Raw genomic sequence first — 15027 nt, forward strand, 5'->3', positions numbered from 1 at the left:
TTACTTATTTTACAGCTTCACAATTATTTTTCTCAACTAAAGCATCCCACTCCACCCATCGCTTTGCCTCCTTTCAATCACAAAATACCAAACTCTCCCTCCTTTATGCTACACCTTGTTGCTAGTAGAAGAATCATCTGCAGACTTCATGCTCTGCTCATCAGCAACGAGGCACAATACCACAGTCACATCAGCAGGGCTGCTCAAGTCATTTTCTTCTTCCGAAGAGGTATTTAAGGGAAGTGGTTTAGATAGGGCATTATCTGTGAGGGATGCACAGTGCTTACCAAGAATTTTGAAATAGAGGTTTTACTACATTTTTTATCAGGGGCAGCTCTACTCTTCAGCTAGAAGAGGAAGCCAGAATAACGCTAACTAAGAAAGGTAAGGGTCCAGATCTATTCAGTGTAAAATCTCAGCCATGCTCATTCAGCACTAAAATATCAGAAGACTTTTTTTTGTTGTTGTTGTTGTTGAAAAAACAAAAAACAAAACGACAACAGAAGAAAAACCACCCTACAGTTGCTGGAAGAAAAATTTCAGAGTTCCAAATGCCCACATTTCTAAGCCACTTGCTTTACTTTTTCATGCAACAGATGCTGCTTTGTATTAGCTACTGCATATTAAATCATTCTGACAACCAAGAAAGCATACATTTGTTTGCGCGAGAGAGGCATGAATACACACACACACAGCTATCTTCTCACGCAGAAGCACACAATTATGCAGCATTCAAATATTTGCAATGAACTTTGGCCTGTGTTTCAAACAGCAACCAAAAAATACCCCTCAAACAACGACCAAGAACAGCCCCAGCAGTCATCTGGCCCTGCTCACTGAAATCAACAAACCCTCAGCAATAAAGCACCGCCTGCGGCCAGCGAGCTGAAAGTTACGTGCAGGATTTTTCTTTGATGGGATACTTACACACACATCCTACGTGATTTATAATGGTCTCGCAGAGCTCAGAATGAAGGCTAAAAATAAAATCTACGTTAACGCAAAATTTAGTATGTGTATACACTGGTTATATTCACCCTTCGGCACTCCAAACAATCCCCTTCAGCGATGCCATTTGCATTCCCAATCTAAAAAGCCATTGGAAAACATACACACAGCAGGGCTCTCAATCACCTCTCTGAGCAACGTCCATCTAAGCTAACATGGAAACAAGCAAGCAACCCAAACAAACCATTTTCCTGATAGTTTATCAAAAATAAACAGATCTTCCCCTAACAACGCCGAAGAACACGCTGAAACTTCTGACCACGGGTACCTACAGTACGCAGAGCTGTTATCCACAGCGCTCCCAACTTTTTTTGTTGCTGTTCTTTTTTTTTTTTTTTTCAATCTCAGTTGCAGACCTCTTTCCTGCCCTCGTCCCCTCGCACTTTCCCCCCTCCCGTTATCACACAACGCTCCCACCCCGCCGCCCCTTTCTCCTCCCTATAACCGCGCGGAGGGGCGCAGCGCAGCGCCGCCCGCGGGTCGCCCCGGCCCGCCGTCCCCGCCGCTACCTGGGGATGGTGATGCACTTGGTGTTGATGTTCTGCGTGGTGATCGCCTTCTCCAGCTCGTCCAGCTGCCCCGTCTTCTTCAGCTTCTTCACCAGGCTCTTCACCGCCTTCTCGCACCATTTCTCCTCCTGCCCGTTCTGCTCCCCTTTCTTCCAGCCCAGGAGCCGCTTGACGATGGGAGGGGTGAATGGCAGGATGGAGGACATGCTGGCTCTGCCGGCAGCGCCCCGCCGCCCGCCGCCCCCCGCTCCGCTCCGCTCCGCGCAGGCCCCGCGGGCAGCACAAAGCCCGGCCCCGGCGGCCTCGCCCGGCCCCGCGCCGCTCTCCGCCGCCTCAGCGCCTCGGGCCCGCGGCACCAAACTTTGCCCGGACTTCGCCGCCTCTCCCCGGCGGCGGCGGCAGCTCCCTCCTCCTCCCCCTCCTGCCCCGCTCTGTGTGCGCGGAGAGGCGCCCACTCCAGCTCATTCCCAGTCTGTCTCTCATGCAAATTGCCTGCTGGCCGCCCCGGCCCGGCTTCCACCCCCTCCTTCCCTCCCAAACACGCTCGCTCACGCCGCCGGGGGAGGGCGGGGAGGCGGCCGGCCCGCCGGGAACTCCGCTCCCCCCTCCCCGCTCGGGGCCGGGGCCCCTCGGCTCTCCTCTCTCAGCCCCGCTACGGCGCCGCGGAAAGGCGCCCCCAGAGCAGCGCGCGGCCTCACAGCCTCAAAGCCCCTCCGAGCGGCCCTCAGCGCGGGGACCTTCAGCCGTGGCTGCGGGGATGCGGCTCCCGCGGCGGCTGCTTTCTGTGGAAAAAAAAGAAAAATAACACAAACAGCTGCCACGCGTCTTTCCACACAGCTTTCCGCACGGCTGAGCACCACTCGGTCAGGCTCGGACAATCGGCGGTTTCAACCCCTTCGATTTACTTTTCTCTTTCCTCATCCTCCCACTCTGCAGACCGGGGACCCGAATAATTTTTGCCCTGTATCATCTCCAGAGCGTCGTTTGAGCCTGTTTACCACCAGACCTGGTCAGAAATTCTCAGACGGAATATTTTTGTCAGAGAACTGCTGTGTGTTCAGGTCTAGGTGCTTTGCTAGATGCTTTGGGTTTGACTAACTCGGGACGGCATTCAGGTGAATGTCCAGCTCCTCCCTTTCCACTGCTGGGCAGAAGGAGCTGTTTCGCTGCCCTGCCTCCAGCATCGCCCCTCATGCTGAAAGGGAGCCCATCCGAATATGAGCAGTCGCTCCTCAGTGCTCTGATCCTGTGATAAATCGTCCCAAAATGGTGCTGAGCAGCGCACGGCAGCCTGGGGCCACCTGCAGAGCCACCAGGTGCCTCTGCCGAGGCCGGTTCGCCTTTCTGCGCTCCAGCTGCATGCAGCAGCCGTCCAGGAACAGGGGGTGAAAGTTTCAGGGGCCCGGCTCCCAAATTCTGAGGTTTTGAGCTGAGAAACGCTTCCCAGCTTCCTCTGTCCTCCCAGACGGGATGATGGGGAGCGGAATTTGGGAAGCCTGCGGGGCTGCTCGGCAGCTCCCAGACACCTCAGCTCTTGCCAACCCACGTTCTCCAATTCCAGGTTCCAGTGCAACCCAGTGGGGAGACTCCTCGAAAGCCGGCATCCAAAACTCCCCGTGCCTGCAGATTCAAAGCAGCCAACTATATGGAATGCCTTGTGGCAAGTCAGGAACCTATGGGTTCAGACAGTGTCTGAAGCTCAAAGGCAACTGGCCCAACTTTCACAGGGGTTTAAAAACAGACAGTGTGCTTTGTTCCAAACTGGCAGTACCAAATTTTGAAATATCAATATTTGGTACAAATTAAATACTCCTTCTCCATCACTATTTCTCCCCCAGTGCTCTCAGATTATTCCCAACACACATTCCCCGAGTGTCTCGAATTTTGGAGGCTCACCACTAAAATTTTGGAGCACTGCCTTGACCCAGTTTTTGGCTGCTTCAAGTGAGATGCCTGAAGTACAGAGATGTGGAGCCCCCATGGAGGATCCCAACATCACTTGGGGAAATAATTCCTCAACACCTCTAAAACAACGCAACAAAATGTTGACACTAATAACTCTAAAAGCAGGATGCCCAGTTTACTTACTGACTGTGGCTGGTTTCATTGCTTTGCTGTGCGTTTACGTTTTTTGGGAGGACCTAGTTCCCAATAGCTGGAGATTAGCTAACAAAGTGAGCTTTCATTAATATATATATTATATATATGTAAAAGTTTTGTCACAAGCTTAGAGAATAACCTGAACATGTGAACCAAGTAAAACACAGATGGGGGTATTAAAAAAAAGCACTGGAAGTATAAATACTTACTGAGATTTTAGGTGTGGTGAAGTTTAAAGTCATCATTTTCTGTTTTCCTACTTCTAGCTCAGCACGTTTTGCAACTGAAAGAAGTCCAGAAGACAGCTGAGCCTGAAGGAGCTGTCAAGTCAGTAGCATGTCAGAGGAACCTCAGCTCACACTTCTGCTGGGGACCATATCTGTTTCTTTCTAGCTGCTCCAGATAGAAAATCATGGGGACTTTTCTATGCCTTTTTTCACAGCCAGAAAGCTTGCAGGAATACTCAATTCTCATGTCCACACTCCGACTTCTTGCTGTGACCTCAGTTCAACAGAGCTTCCAGAATTTTCCGTACATATTCATGGGCTAACCTTCATTACAGTCATATTGCAAGTGATCAACGGGGTAAATTTGAATAAGGGGAAGGAGAGGAAGAGCCGAGTGGTTTGCTCACACTCGTGCAGTGATTTAGCAGCAGAAGAGTGAATAGAATTACTTACACGCTAAACCAAACTGGCTTTCCTTTTCTCCATTGTAAACCAGGTGTAGGCAGCTAAATAACTGATCTAAACCCTGGGCTACAGCAGCACTGTGAACACTGGTAAAAAAGAAAAATAAGCAGTTGGTTTCAAGTCGTTGAATTACGTTTTGAGATTAGGGACCTCACATTTAATGGAACAACCTGTGCACTTGCTGAGGTTACCTGTCAGAATAAACCATTCTTTGAAAATAGGGCTTTCTGAACCCCTAGACAGTAATCCTTTCTTTCATAGAGTTTTGGACACTTTCGGAGTGGAAAAATTAACAGACAGGAAAAGACAGGACCGTCCCAATTTTGCATGGTCTGGATGTGTTCTCTGGTTTACAAAATGTCTGACATCTTGGAAGCCACCTCTGGACAGGATAAGTTTGCGTTAGTCTTTTTTTTCTTCTTCTTCTTCTTTTTTTTTTCCCCTTTCCTTTGCTTTTTAAAAATTACTATCTTTATATGTTTGTGGTGTAGCACAGGTTTGGGAGCTTTACTTGTTGCACTTAACTCTTAATGAAATATAGGGACATTTATAGCCTGCAATAATGTGAGAAAACCCAGCCCAGTTCTCTGTGGTTCATGCACTTGAAGAAAAGGAGCATACCCTTAATGACTTTCTTACCTTTCTTAACCCTTTGCTAATACACAATCATCTTAACTATTACTAAGAAAATACTCTCCGCACGTCATGCTTGTCAACAGGATTAGTCAGTGAATAGCAACAGGATTTAAATCTGACTTTAACTAAGAGGAAAGTGGAGCTTTGAGCAGGAATGCTGTAAAATTAGCAAGAGAAACAAGGTGTCCTTTGAAGTTCATGCGTATTTACCCTCGCTAGAAATACTTTTTAGCAGTGTCTGAGATTGAAGAGCAAAGCACAGATGCTATTCCACCTTCCCTTTATAAGCCTTGAACAGCAAGAAGGCGGTGAGGGATCGGGAGCAGACAACACTGGTCCCCTCAGTGCTCACCACCACCCCAGCACCTCCTGTGCAGGGACGAGCTGGGACAGGCAGGCTGGAGGTAGCACGGCCATGGCACATTTTCTCTGGCTATGAGCAGCTGGTTCTTTGGTGAGCGCGATGCCTGCTGAAACAGCTCCCAGGCTGCCTAAACTTGTAATTGTGGCTAGCTTGTGAATCAGGGAGTGGTTGAGAACCAGCTTCCAGCACACTGCCCCCATCTCTTTCACTCACTCATACATGAAGTTTAATTTCCTAAGTGGACGCTATCAGTCTGTGGAAGGGCATGTGACACTCACCAGCTGAAGGGCAAGGGGCCGACCCATGAAGTTCATGGCAGACAGATTTTGTGGAGCAGCTACGAGGGCCTTGACCTCAGCTCCATTCGTTCCACAGTATATAGGTAGCAGCCACACTGAAGGGTAGGACAGCCAGCTGAGAAAGTGAGGAGATAATTATGAATTAGGTTATATTCATATGTTGCATGTCAGTGCTATAACACTTAACTTTCAATCTATATCACATATAGTATGGATAAGCAAGAGAAAACGTGAGAGCTTGCCTTGGTTAAGGTAATACAAAAACATGTAGATCAGCATTTATGTGCAAACGAACCTCTCTTAATCTCTCAGAACAAACCTACGGGAAAGTAGCTTTTGGGGTGAGTCACAAAAAGAAGCAAGGTCATTCAAAGTCAGTGTCTTCAGAGTTCACTTCAGCTCTGTGAAATACAGACCAGACAAATCCTTCCAAGGTACAGCAATTATCCTTCTCTACATATGAGAAAACATACACGCATCCAATAAAAAATTGATTTGTTGAATACTTAAAATAATGCATTATTCACTTGCATGTTCCAAGAGGCTCAGTACAAGTCAGCAACCACCTGAACAAAGGTCTAGTTGAGCCAGAATCCTGTTTCTGGCTGTGACCTCTGGCCTAAGGAAAATGACATGGCAACAGCATGTCCACGGTGATCTTTCTTCTCACAGATTATCCCAATTTTTGGCAACAGATCCACAGATAGATCAGCCCTAGCCTCCGAGATCTCTATAGGCCTAATAGCCTCTATTAGGTCCCCACCTCACAGCGGACAGTGAGTGGAGCCACCCTGAAGACGAACTGAAGGCATCCAGTAAAAATATACTGCCTGTAAGATGTCTTTGTTATTTTCTTTACCAACTGGGAAAAACCTTTGCATGGTCCTGGGCAACCTGCTTTGGGTGTCCCTGCTTGTGTAGGGATACGGACCCAGAGATCCCGTCCAGCCTTAGCCATTCTGGTGCCGTTTGGTGACTGTAACAGAGGTTACAGAGAAGAGAAAGGAGAGGAGAACGTTCTGGGAAATGAGGATTTGGGAACAACATCCCTGTGCAGCAAGGGAGGACTTGAGGCAAAGCTGTGTATGTTTATCATAAGGCTTGGTGGCTCCCCTGGGGAGGCCTCTGCCAACACACAGCTGCACGGGAAGCTGCCGAGAGCTCTGCTCCAGTAAAGCGGGACGTCCTGGTGATGGGGGCCCTTACAAGACTCCTCAAAAACACACAGCTAGCAGAATTTTTAAAGCAGACAGGGTCCAAGTCCTCACACTGTTTAAAAACCCAAGTCACACTGAAATCAATCTATGGGAATGTACAGGAGAATGGGAGCCCAAGTGAGTAAAAATACTGTGCTATGGAGCATAGATGGGCAGCACACAAAGGCCCCATAAGATGTTTCAATTCTGATTTTCCCTGGTCATTGAAGGCTTGGCTTCGAAATCTTAAAGTGCCTTTTAGTGTAACCCTCAGAAGCTGGAGTCAATGATCCTTGTAGGTCCCTTCCAGTTGTGGATATTCTGTGATTCTTAGCATGGTTTACACATGCCCAGTAAGGGACAGGAGATGGCAGTCAATAAAATGGATGACAGCTCTTTGGTTTGTGTTTTCTTTCACCAGAGATGCTGGGACACTGCAGCATCTTTTCCTGAGTGGGAGAGGTACAGGCAAGGAGACAGCAGCTTCCTGAGGCCGAGCTCTTGTCTGAACCACAATCACTTGGATAAAGCCTGATCTAATCTTTACAAATGTGCTAACAGCCTCAAATTAATATGCTTTCAATTAACCGGGTGATAAAACTGTCTACTAGAATAGACATCCACTCGGCTGTGCAGATATCCTGACAGCACTGAGTGGGGTATTTTCAACACCTGCTGTGCGAGGAGCCAGCACCTGCAAATGCTCAGAACCACTGCGACTTTGCACGCAGCTAGCAAGGCCTCTGTCAGAGGGAAGTAGATCCTTGTAAGACGTTTCCCTTTCTGGTTGCTGGAGTGATGGGGTTACGTAGAAAACAATGTGAAAAGCACCAGTAAAAAAGCTGCAACTAGAATAAAAGAAATGTATGGCTCAGGTCCCACAGCCCCAAGCACAGAGGCTGGCTACAGGTAACAAGAAACTCTAGCTCCCAGCCACAAGCATTTTATTTGGGATTCTTTTCCTATGTCCATATATGACTGTCTGTCCCTCCTGAATTCCTTGCTATGTCTACACCCTTTTCTTTGCCAAGGCACATCTGTTAAAGTCTTCATTTTGGCTTTTGAAGTGGGCATTTTGTATCCAGCTCAACTTTAAAAAGATTCTAAGCAAAGGCTAATAGCAAGTAAATATAAATATATTATTTTTATGAATAGGCCCCTGTTTTCACATGTTCCACTTGTAATTGCCCTTTGTCCACAACTGCTGGCATGTCAAATCCTCCATGGGCAGAGCACACTGCTTATACACTTTTCCTTGCTGTGCACAACAGAAATTATAAAGGAACATTTTAATTTAAGAAGTACATCCATATATATATCAGTCATACTGCTCGGGGGGGGGGGAGAGAACACTGTTGTGCAGCAGGCTTGGGGAGCTGAAATCATCCAGGCCAATGTGCTGGAACTGACCACCTACACTGCAGGAAAACCCCCACCTGGTTCAGACAGCATAGCTCACACACCATCTGCCTGCTGCAGCGTTTGTGCTGAACCCAGGCAAAGCTGGAGGCCGCTGGTGGTGTGTACATGCACACATACATCCACTCACACACACATTAGAGAACAAATGCCTTGGATGTCAGCCCTGCCTCACCAAAGTCAAGTGGGAGTTTACTTATTTCAATTACCACAGGGTTTAGCCAGTGGTTTTTATGTGATGGCTCCTCTACATTTAACCAGCAGTTAAGGCTGCTCGCTTTTTCAATTTTGAGGTTTAATTAATTAAGAAGTGCCATTACCCTCTATTTTTGCTTTAATTCTTTTGACCCAAAATGCATTTGAGGCCCCACAGGGAACTATCATTCCCAACTGAATCAAAGATCCTCTTTGAGGCAGCAGCAGAAAGGAGTGGCATAGAGTTATTTGTTCATGAATAACATGTTAATATTTATATGTGGCTTACTTAGATAAGAAAAACGACTTGCGGATTTATGGGAGAAACTTTGTATGTCTATGCTTTGGGGAATGACATCTTAAGCTCCACGTAGAAACCCAAGTGTTGATTTTGCCTCCTTACAGTTTAACGCGTAACCAGAGCAAGTGCATTATTCAGGATCAAATAAATAATACATCGCAGAGCACTTCATCTGCCTGCTCTTCTCTTCTGCTGGGGATTTCCCTACCATTTGTAGGGAGCACTGTCACATTAATGTGGGGCTCCTCAAGCACAGCTGAACTGGAGACAGACCACAAGCTGTGCACACATGTCAACAAAAGCCATTGGCTTTAGTTTTCTTTGGTCTCATGGGCGCTCACAGTTGCAAGAAAACGCAGCTTAGCCTTTCTCATAACATTTTCACAAAGCCCAACTCCTACTTTGACAAAACGAATAGCACAGAAGGGGAAAGGAATCGAGCTCCTGGTCTGTATGAGAAGGGGTGTTTACTCCTTGTTTATTTGTTCTAGGGGAAATGAAGCACTCTGTGTGAGAGCCCTTTGCTGTAACACTCTCCGGGCTCTGCTAAAGCATTGCCAAGTCTGTCAGGAGAGAGGAAAGCAATCTGGGCAAATTGACCTAAATTAAAACTAAACCAAATCAAATTCAGTTTAAGCACACAGCGTAATACTTCACGTGGATGCTAAAAACAGAATTACTGTCTCAAACATTCTAAACTCCCAAGTCAAGACCTTGACATATCATGACACAGGCTTAAAATTACAGCAATTAAATTAGCAATTAAAGCGCTCTTTCTTTTTTCCTGCTTTCTATGCATCTCAAAGCATTTGTGCTTCTTACCTTTCCTCAGCCCACACGAGAGATGAAATGAAATGAAACGAAGGCTGAGGATCTGATGCAATTACATGCTTTCAGGAGCTATGGACAATGGGAAATGTCACCTGTGTGAGGCAGGAGCACTGCAAAGGAAGCCAGAGCCATTGAGCAAGTGCAATTAATTAGAAATTTACCTGAGATACTAAACAAATTAAGGAAACCTCGAATGCTGCTTCATCATATCACTTTGAGGTCCTTCCTACACTGTTTATTCTTTTCTATTTAGAATGAGCTAACCAACAAAATATGGATCAAGATTTCGAATCAAAGCTCCAAGCTGCCCACATAAGGCTGCTTGTTGGTTTGGATACAAATGTTGGGGATGTATGTGTATGTATTTAGAGGAAAATGCTGAGTATGGGGCTTTTTGTATTGAATCAAAGAGCCATTTTCTCAATATTGACAGTCTTCCACTCCCATGGAGTTGGGAGTATCATTGAGAATCACATGTTTCAGCACTCAGTTCCTGTGAAGATGATGGAAGTTAATGAAAGTTAATACAGCCTTGACAGAGATTTTAAAAGGCATGTGATTTTTATGATCTGACTACTATTTGTTGCCGTTAGAAATCTCTTTCATAGTTTAACTTCAAACAACTTGTCTAGAAAACCCCATCCTCTCCTTACCTATAGGCACTTATGTCTCCTACAGATAAACTTACGTTCATTACAAATGTGTCTATTTGAAGTCAGCAAAACAAGTGCTGTGGGCAGTGGAGGGGAGAATAAAAAGTAACTAAGTTTAATTTCAGTTACCTAATGTTTATTTGATTTAGTCACATGGAACTGGATCTCTGCAGCTGATATGGAGCGACGATTAAACTAAACCCTGAATATATATTCCCATGTGCTCACCCTCGTTATTTCTGCTATCAGGGATGATCTGACAAGTAGTTTTTATTTATAATCAACCATACTTTTTCTTCCTGCCTATCCCAAAGGAACCAGAGTTGTTTGCAGCTCCCCATTTAGAGAAAGTAAAGTGTAATTTATGCCTACAGTGCAAAGAAGAAGCTGAGAAAGAGAACTATTTATTTACTTTTGGAGGCCTGATCCGAAAACCCAGCCTGGGCAAGAAATCAAGGGTTGATTTCTGAAAAGCCCTGGGTTTTTCATAGCTCTTATCTGAAGTCCATCTTTTTCTTGGTTTCTCATATACTTTCACATAAGACGATGCATATACCTTTCAGTATCATTTATAATATTGCATAATTTATTTTTATTTTTTGTGGTCTAAGTCTGGATTACTGTAGTCAAACTGCTGAAAGCAAGAGTATTTTTATAGCAAGAAAGTATAGCAAATATCAGTAAGATATCTTCAGGTGGAAACATTACTCGGTGAGGTGGAGGTCTATTTGAAATCACCCAGCTCATTTTTGTTGACAAAGCTGACAGTTTGGCCTTTACTTTGCATTTGCTTAGTGCTCAGTAAACTGAGTGACTGTGCTAATAGCAGTTTGTGTTGATATTCTGGGACCTTTATTTTGTGAAATAGTCACTTCGTTTTATAAAATACCTCTGAGGCAAGAACGGAAACCAAGCAAGTTGCAAAATAATTCTCTGATCAGCCACTCAAGGCCCCATGAGATCTGTTATTCTGACAGCAAATTTCCCCACGAAGCACGCAAAGTCAATTCCCACTTTTGCACTGTCATGTCAAAACTTGCATCCATCACACTCCCACCGCCTGCTTCAGGCCTTTGCTGGTTTTGGTGCTACCTGAGGTGTGTGAAACAGCATTCTTTCTCCTGCTGCTCGAACACAGAGAGGCCTCAAGCAGGGGGAGAAGTTTGGAGTCAGCCACCCAGACGCTGCTGTGGCAATGTGGGAGACTGAGCCTTTTGTCTTTGCTGTCACTGGAGCTAGAGAACAATTTATCTGTACATGGAGCAACATTATGTGTCCTTCCATTGTGTGTGAGCAGATTTCTTTCTTAAAATGTTACACTTAATGGAGCAGTTAGTCCTTAAAGCTGCAATGTTTGTGTTTTTTTCCTTCACTATAATTAAATTTGGAAGAGACCAACTCAACACTTTGTCAGTAGAGAGAATTAGACTTCCTGTTGCTACTTGTATGGCTTGACAGATTATGTACAGTCCTTTGCACAAATACAGTAAGACCTAAATACCTTACCACCTATTCATCTCTATCAGATACAACTCCCTTCTCTGCCTAAATGATTAATGTATGTTGCCTGAGTCATTAATGCACTAGAACTGACAGGCTCTGGGCAGTTCAGAGATAAGCTTAGGGAGCAGAAAGTTGACAGCAAGCTGTCTCATTGCCATCCATCCAGTCTACCCAACTGAAGAAAAAAAAAGACAATTGTCTGAATTACAATGGAGCGAGGACAAAAGCATAAAGCTAATTGAAAGAGACGTGAAAAAAATGCATTATGAATAGACTCGTAAACTTGAATTCTGAAAGGGAAGAAGGGCAGGGCAGAGATGCTACGTGACATGTTGGAGGAGAAGAGAGGGGGGGGATGAGGGAAGGAAGGGCCCAGGGCTGGCAGGAAGGCATGGGGAGGGCTAAGCAGCACCCAGAGTATGACACTAACCTGGGGAAGGAATGGAAAAGGATGCTGTTGCAGAGGAATGAATGAAATCAGTTGAATGACCTGGTGGAGCAAGGAAGGCAAAGGTCCTCAGGGAGCAAAGCAAAACAGTGTATGTAGAGGACATGGTGCTACGTGAGGAGGTCTTGGGGTTTTTCCAGGACTACCATGTGCAACAGATCTTCTCTGAACTGGGGAAAGATGAAGATGGTCTGAGATGGATGTACAGGGGAGCTGGAAACTAAGAGTTCAACAACACAAACAGGCCACTCTCGTGGTCCTCGTACGTAGACAGAAAAGTGTATGGCAGGGCTGCAAGGAAGAGGGCACGGAAAGGTAAAGGTGAGGCTGAATATCTTTAAGAGACTTTACAGCCAATGCTATGTTAATTTAGTGCAGTGCCAAAGGCAATATAAATTGCAGAGCAAATCAGATCTTTAGTGTTCAAGGATGTAGAGGAACAGCAGACTGTATATTTAACAGGAAGTCAAAGAGATCAAAGAGTTTTCAAAATGGTTTTGTTTTTAAATGATGCCCTGGCTTTATTTTGTTAAGATTGAGCTGGGGGCCTCTCTGAAGAGGATAAAAGGAGAACAGAAATGTGTAACAAAGACATTTCCCCTCTCCTTAATAGTCACGGAACTTGACATCCCTGTCAAGCAGTAGCACCATTATTTGTACCCTTGCAAGCAAAGAAGGTATTTTATCCTTGGAAGGAAAGAGAGATGTTATCTTCTAGAAAAGATGTGAAATTCTGCAGAAGCTCAGTGCTGTTAATAGACTGTTATGACAGAGTGCAATTTCATTTCCAGTGAACAATGCATATCAAAGGCTTGAATGCTACAGCAGTTAACGCAGATAAAATAGAAAACAAGCACTGCAGAACCTACACTCTGGTAATGTATACTGGCAAACATTCTTTTCATGCCAGGAGTTAAGTTCCATATTTTACATTTAGCTGTTTTCTGCTCGATGTGAAGGGCTGGTTTTGTACGAATGGAGGTGGCAAAGTGTAGCCTATCATGAATTAAGATAGAATAATAGCATTCAACCCTGGAAAGAGACTTCTCAGAAAGATCTTGTGTGAAAAGGAACATCACACAAGACTTCTGGAGCAGGCCTTGGACACACGTTTTGCAAATAAATTGTGTGCTTCAATCTGGTTTTGTTTGTCGAAACACTGAAATATCTTTGTATTTTGTTTTTTTCCTGTGTTAGTAAGTATTCAAGTGAATACTTCACAAGCATTTGTTCTGCTGGACTTTGAGCTTAATAGGCAGGCAATGCTGTGCTTCAGTTTTACACTCTTAGTATGTAGGCAGCATTATGAAGTCAAAGTCTTAGCTTCCAGCTAAAACAGGATATCAAAAATTACAAACGAGCGGATACAAGAGGAAGAAGGGGTTCTCCACAGGAGGCATGCATGCCCTCTGTGCATCAGAATGAGGAACAAACAAGAGGCTGTTTCCCATTTCTGCAGCCATGGCTGATATCAGCATCGGAGCTGCAGATAAGGCGGTGCCAGTAAGGCCGTGAGAAATCCTATAAACAGAAATAAATATGGACATAAGTGTCCATAAATATTTGCTTCACACTGAGGCTTGGCACCAAAAACTATCAGTCCTTCAGTAGTTCTGAAGACATTTCCCTCCACCTTCGTCCTGAGATTTCCATAAGTTCTTCATGCAGAATATCTACCATTTATAAAGTTTCCTTTTGGTGGTTCCAGTGCATCAAAACAACTTCATGTTTCTGAACTGTGACACCATCCTGCCATTAGAGCAGGGGAAAGCTCCACTTCTTAGTTAAACTTATAGTGCACAGAGCATGACATATTCATCATTTATGAATGAATGATGGCTGTCAGGTGTCTTAAATACATGAAAATTTACACTTTCCTTCTGCTGCACCCAACAAGAAGACCTCAGAGTGGTTTTCAAGCTCTGTGGGCTCTCTGTGCACCACATTTACCATCTCAGACCCAGCTTTTCTCTCTTCTCTCACCATCAGTAAGACCTGTAGTTCCACCACTACTCCCAGTGTGTCCTTTACTGCTTACTTCCCATTTGACATAACCACTTAACATAACATTCCCGTTTAACATAACATAAGCAGGAGGCAGCTATACCTTGGCGTTTCTCCCTGCTGGCAGGCCTTTTTGTCTCTACACCAAATATCACACCTGAGGTCAGCAATCATAGCGGGATGGGGGAATCACACAGTGAAGCTTCACAGCCCTACAAGCACGCAGCCCTGCGAGGGGAGGGAGCCTGTGAAACCCCATCTTCCCTTCTCTCGCCGCAGCTGTGGTTGAGTGGATGAGTTTTTGTTCCCTTTTTGGTTCAGGCTCCTGCTTCAGCTTCACTCTCGAGATAAGGCCTCGCTCCAGTGCTCTGCTTTCACCCCACAGAGCTGTGAGTCAGGCGGCCGAACCCACAGGCAGCTGCCTGCTGGGCTTGTGGTCTCCGCTGGCACAGCGCGGGGAGCCTTCCTTTCACTGACCCTAACACAAGGCTCCCACTGTTCTGTGTTTGATGAGCTGTCTTCTGTCCGTCCTTTGCTTTTCAAACACTATGGCTTTGGGGACTCCTCTTGCCTCTAGCAGCAGCCACAGCTAACCTAGGGATCTCCCTCCATCCTCCTTCGCTGCCAACTCCATAGATATTTCAGGTTCAGACGCAGACAGCGTGCCCAGACGAGAGGGCAGAGCGTGGGGCAGGGAGCCAGCAGGAGAATTTCTCTGCTGCAGGAAAGAGACGAGCTCCATCTGATGAGTCAGGGCCCCGCACCTGCGGAGATGGCTGTGGCAGCACCCATCCCAGCCGAAAAGGGCTTTCGTTTGAGACGAGTTCTCAGTGCTCAGCAAACGTCTTATCTGCCTCGAGATTTGGGAA

The 15027-nt window shown here is 45.6% G+C and overlaps 1 protein-coding gene across 1 annotated transcript in view; it reads right to left on the reverse strand.

Annotated features, from left to right (window-relative positions):
- SMAD3 (SMAD family member 3) overlaps positions 1 to 1759 on the reverse strand; it is a 64989-nt gene extending 63230 nt beyond the window's left edge. Inside the window, exon 1 of the mRNA XM_042824198.1 lies at positions 1518 to 1759. Within this exon, the coding sequence (XP_042680132.1) occupies positions 1518 to 1723 (206 nt within the window). The 5' untranslated portion in view covers positions 1724 to 1759. The remainder of the gene's footprint in view (positions 1 to 1517) is intronic.
- Positions 1760 to 15027: the final 13268 nt, after the last annotated feature.

Source organism: Centrocercus urophasianus, unplaced genomic scaffold, assembly GCF_019232065.1.
Source record: "Centrocercus urophasianus isolate 14NV4802_14NV808 unplaced genomic scaffold, USGS_Curo_1.0 seq_23, whole genome shotgun sequence".
In the NCBI taxonomy this organism is placed as follows: domain Eukaryota; kingdom Metazoa; phylum Chordata; class Aves; order Galliformes; family Phasianidae; genus Centrocercus; species Centrocercus urophasianus.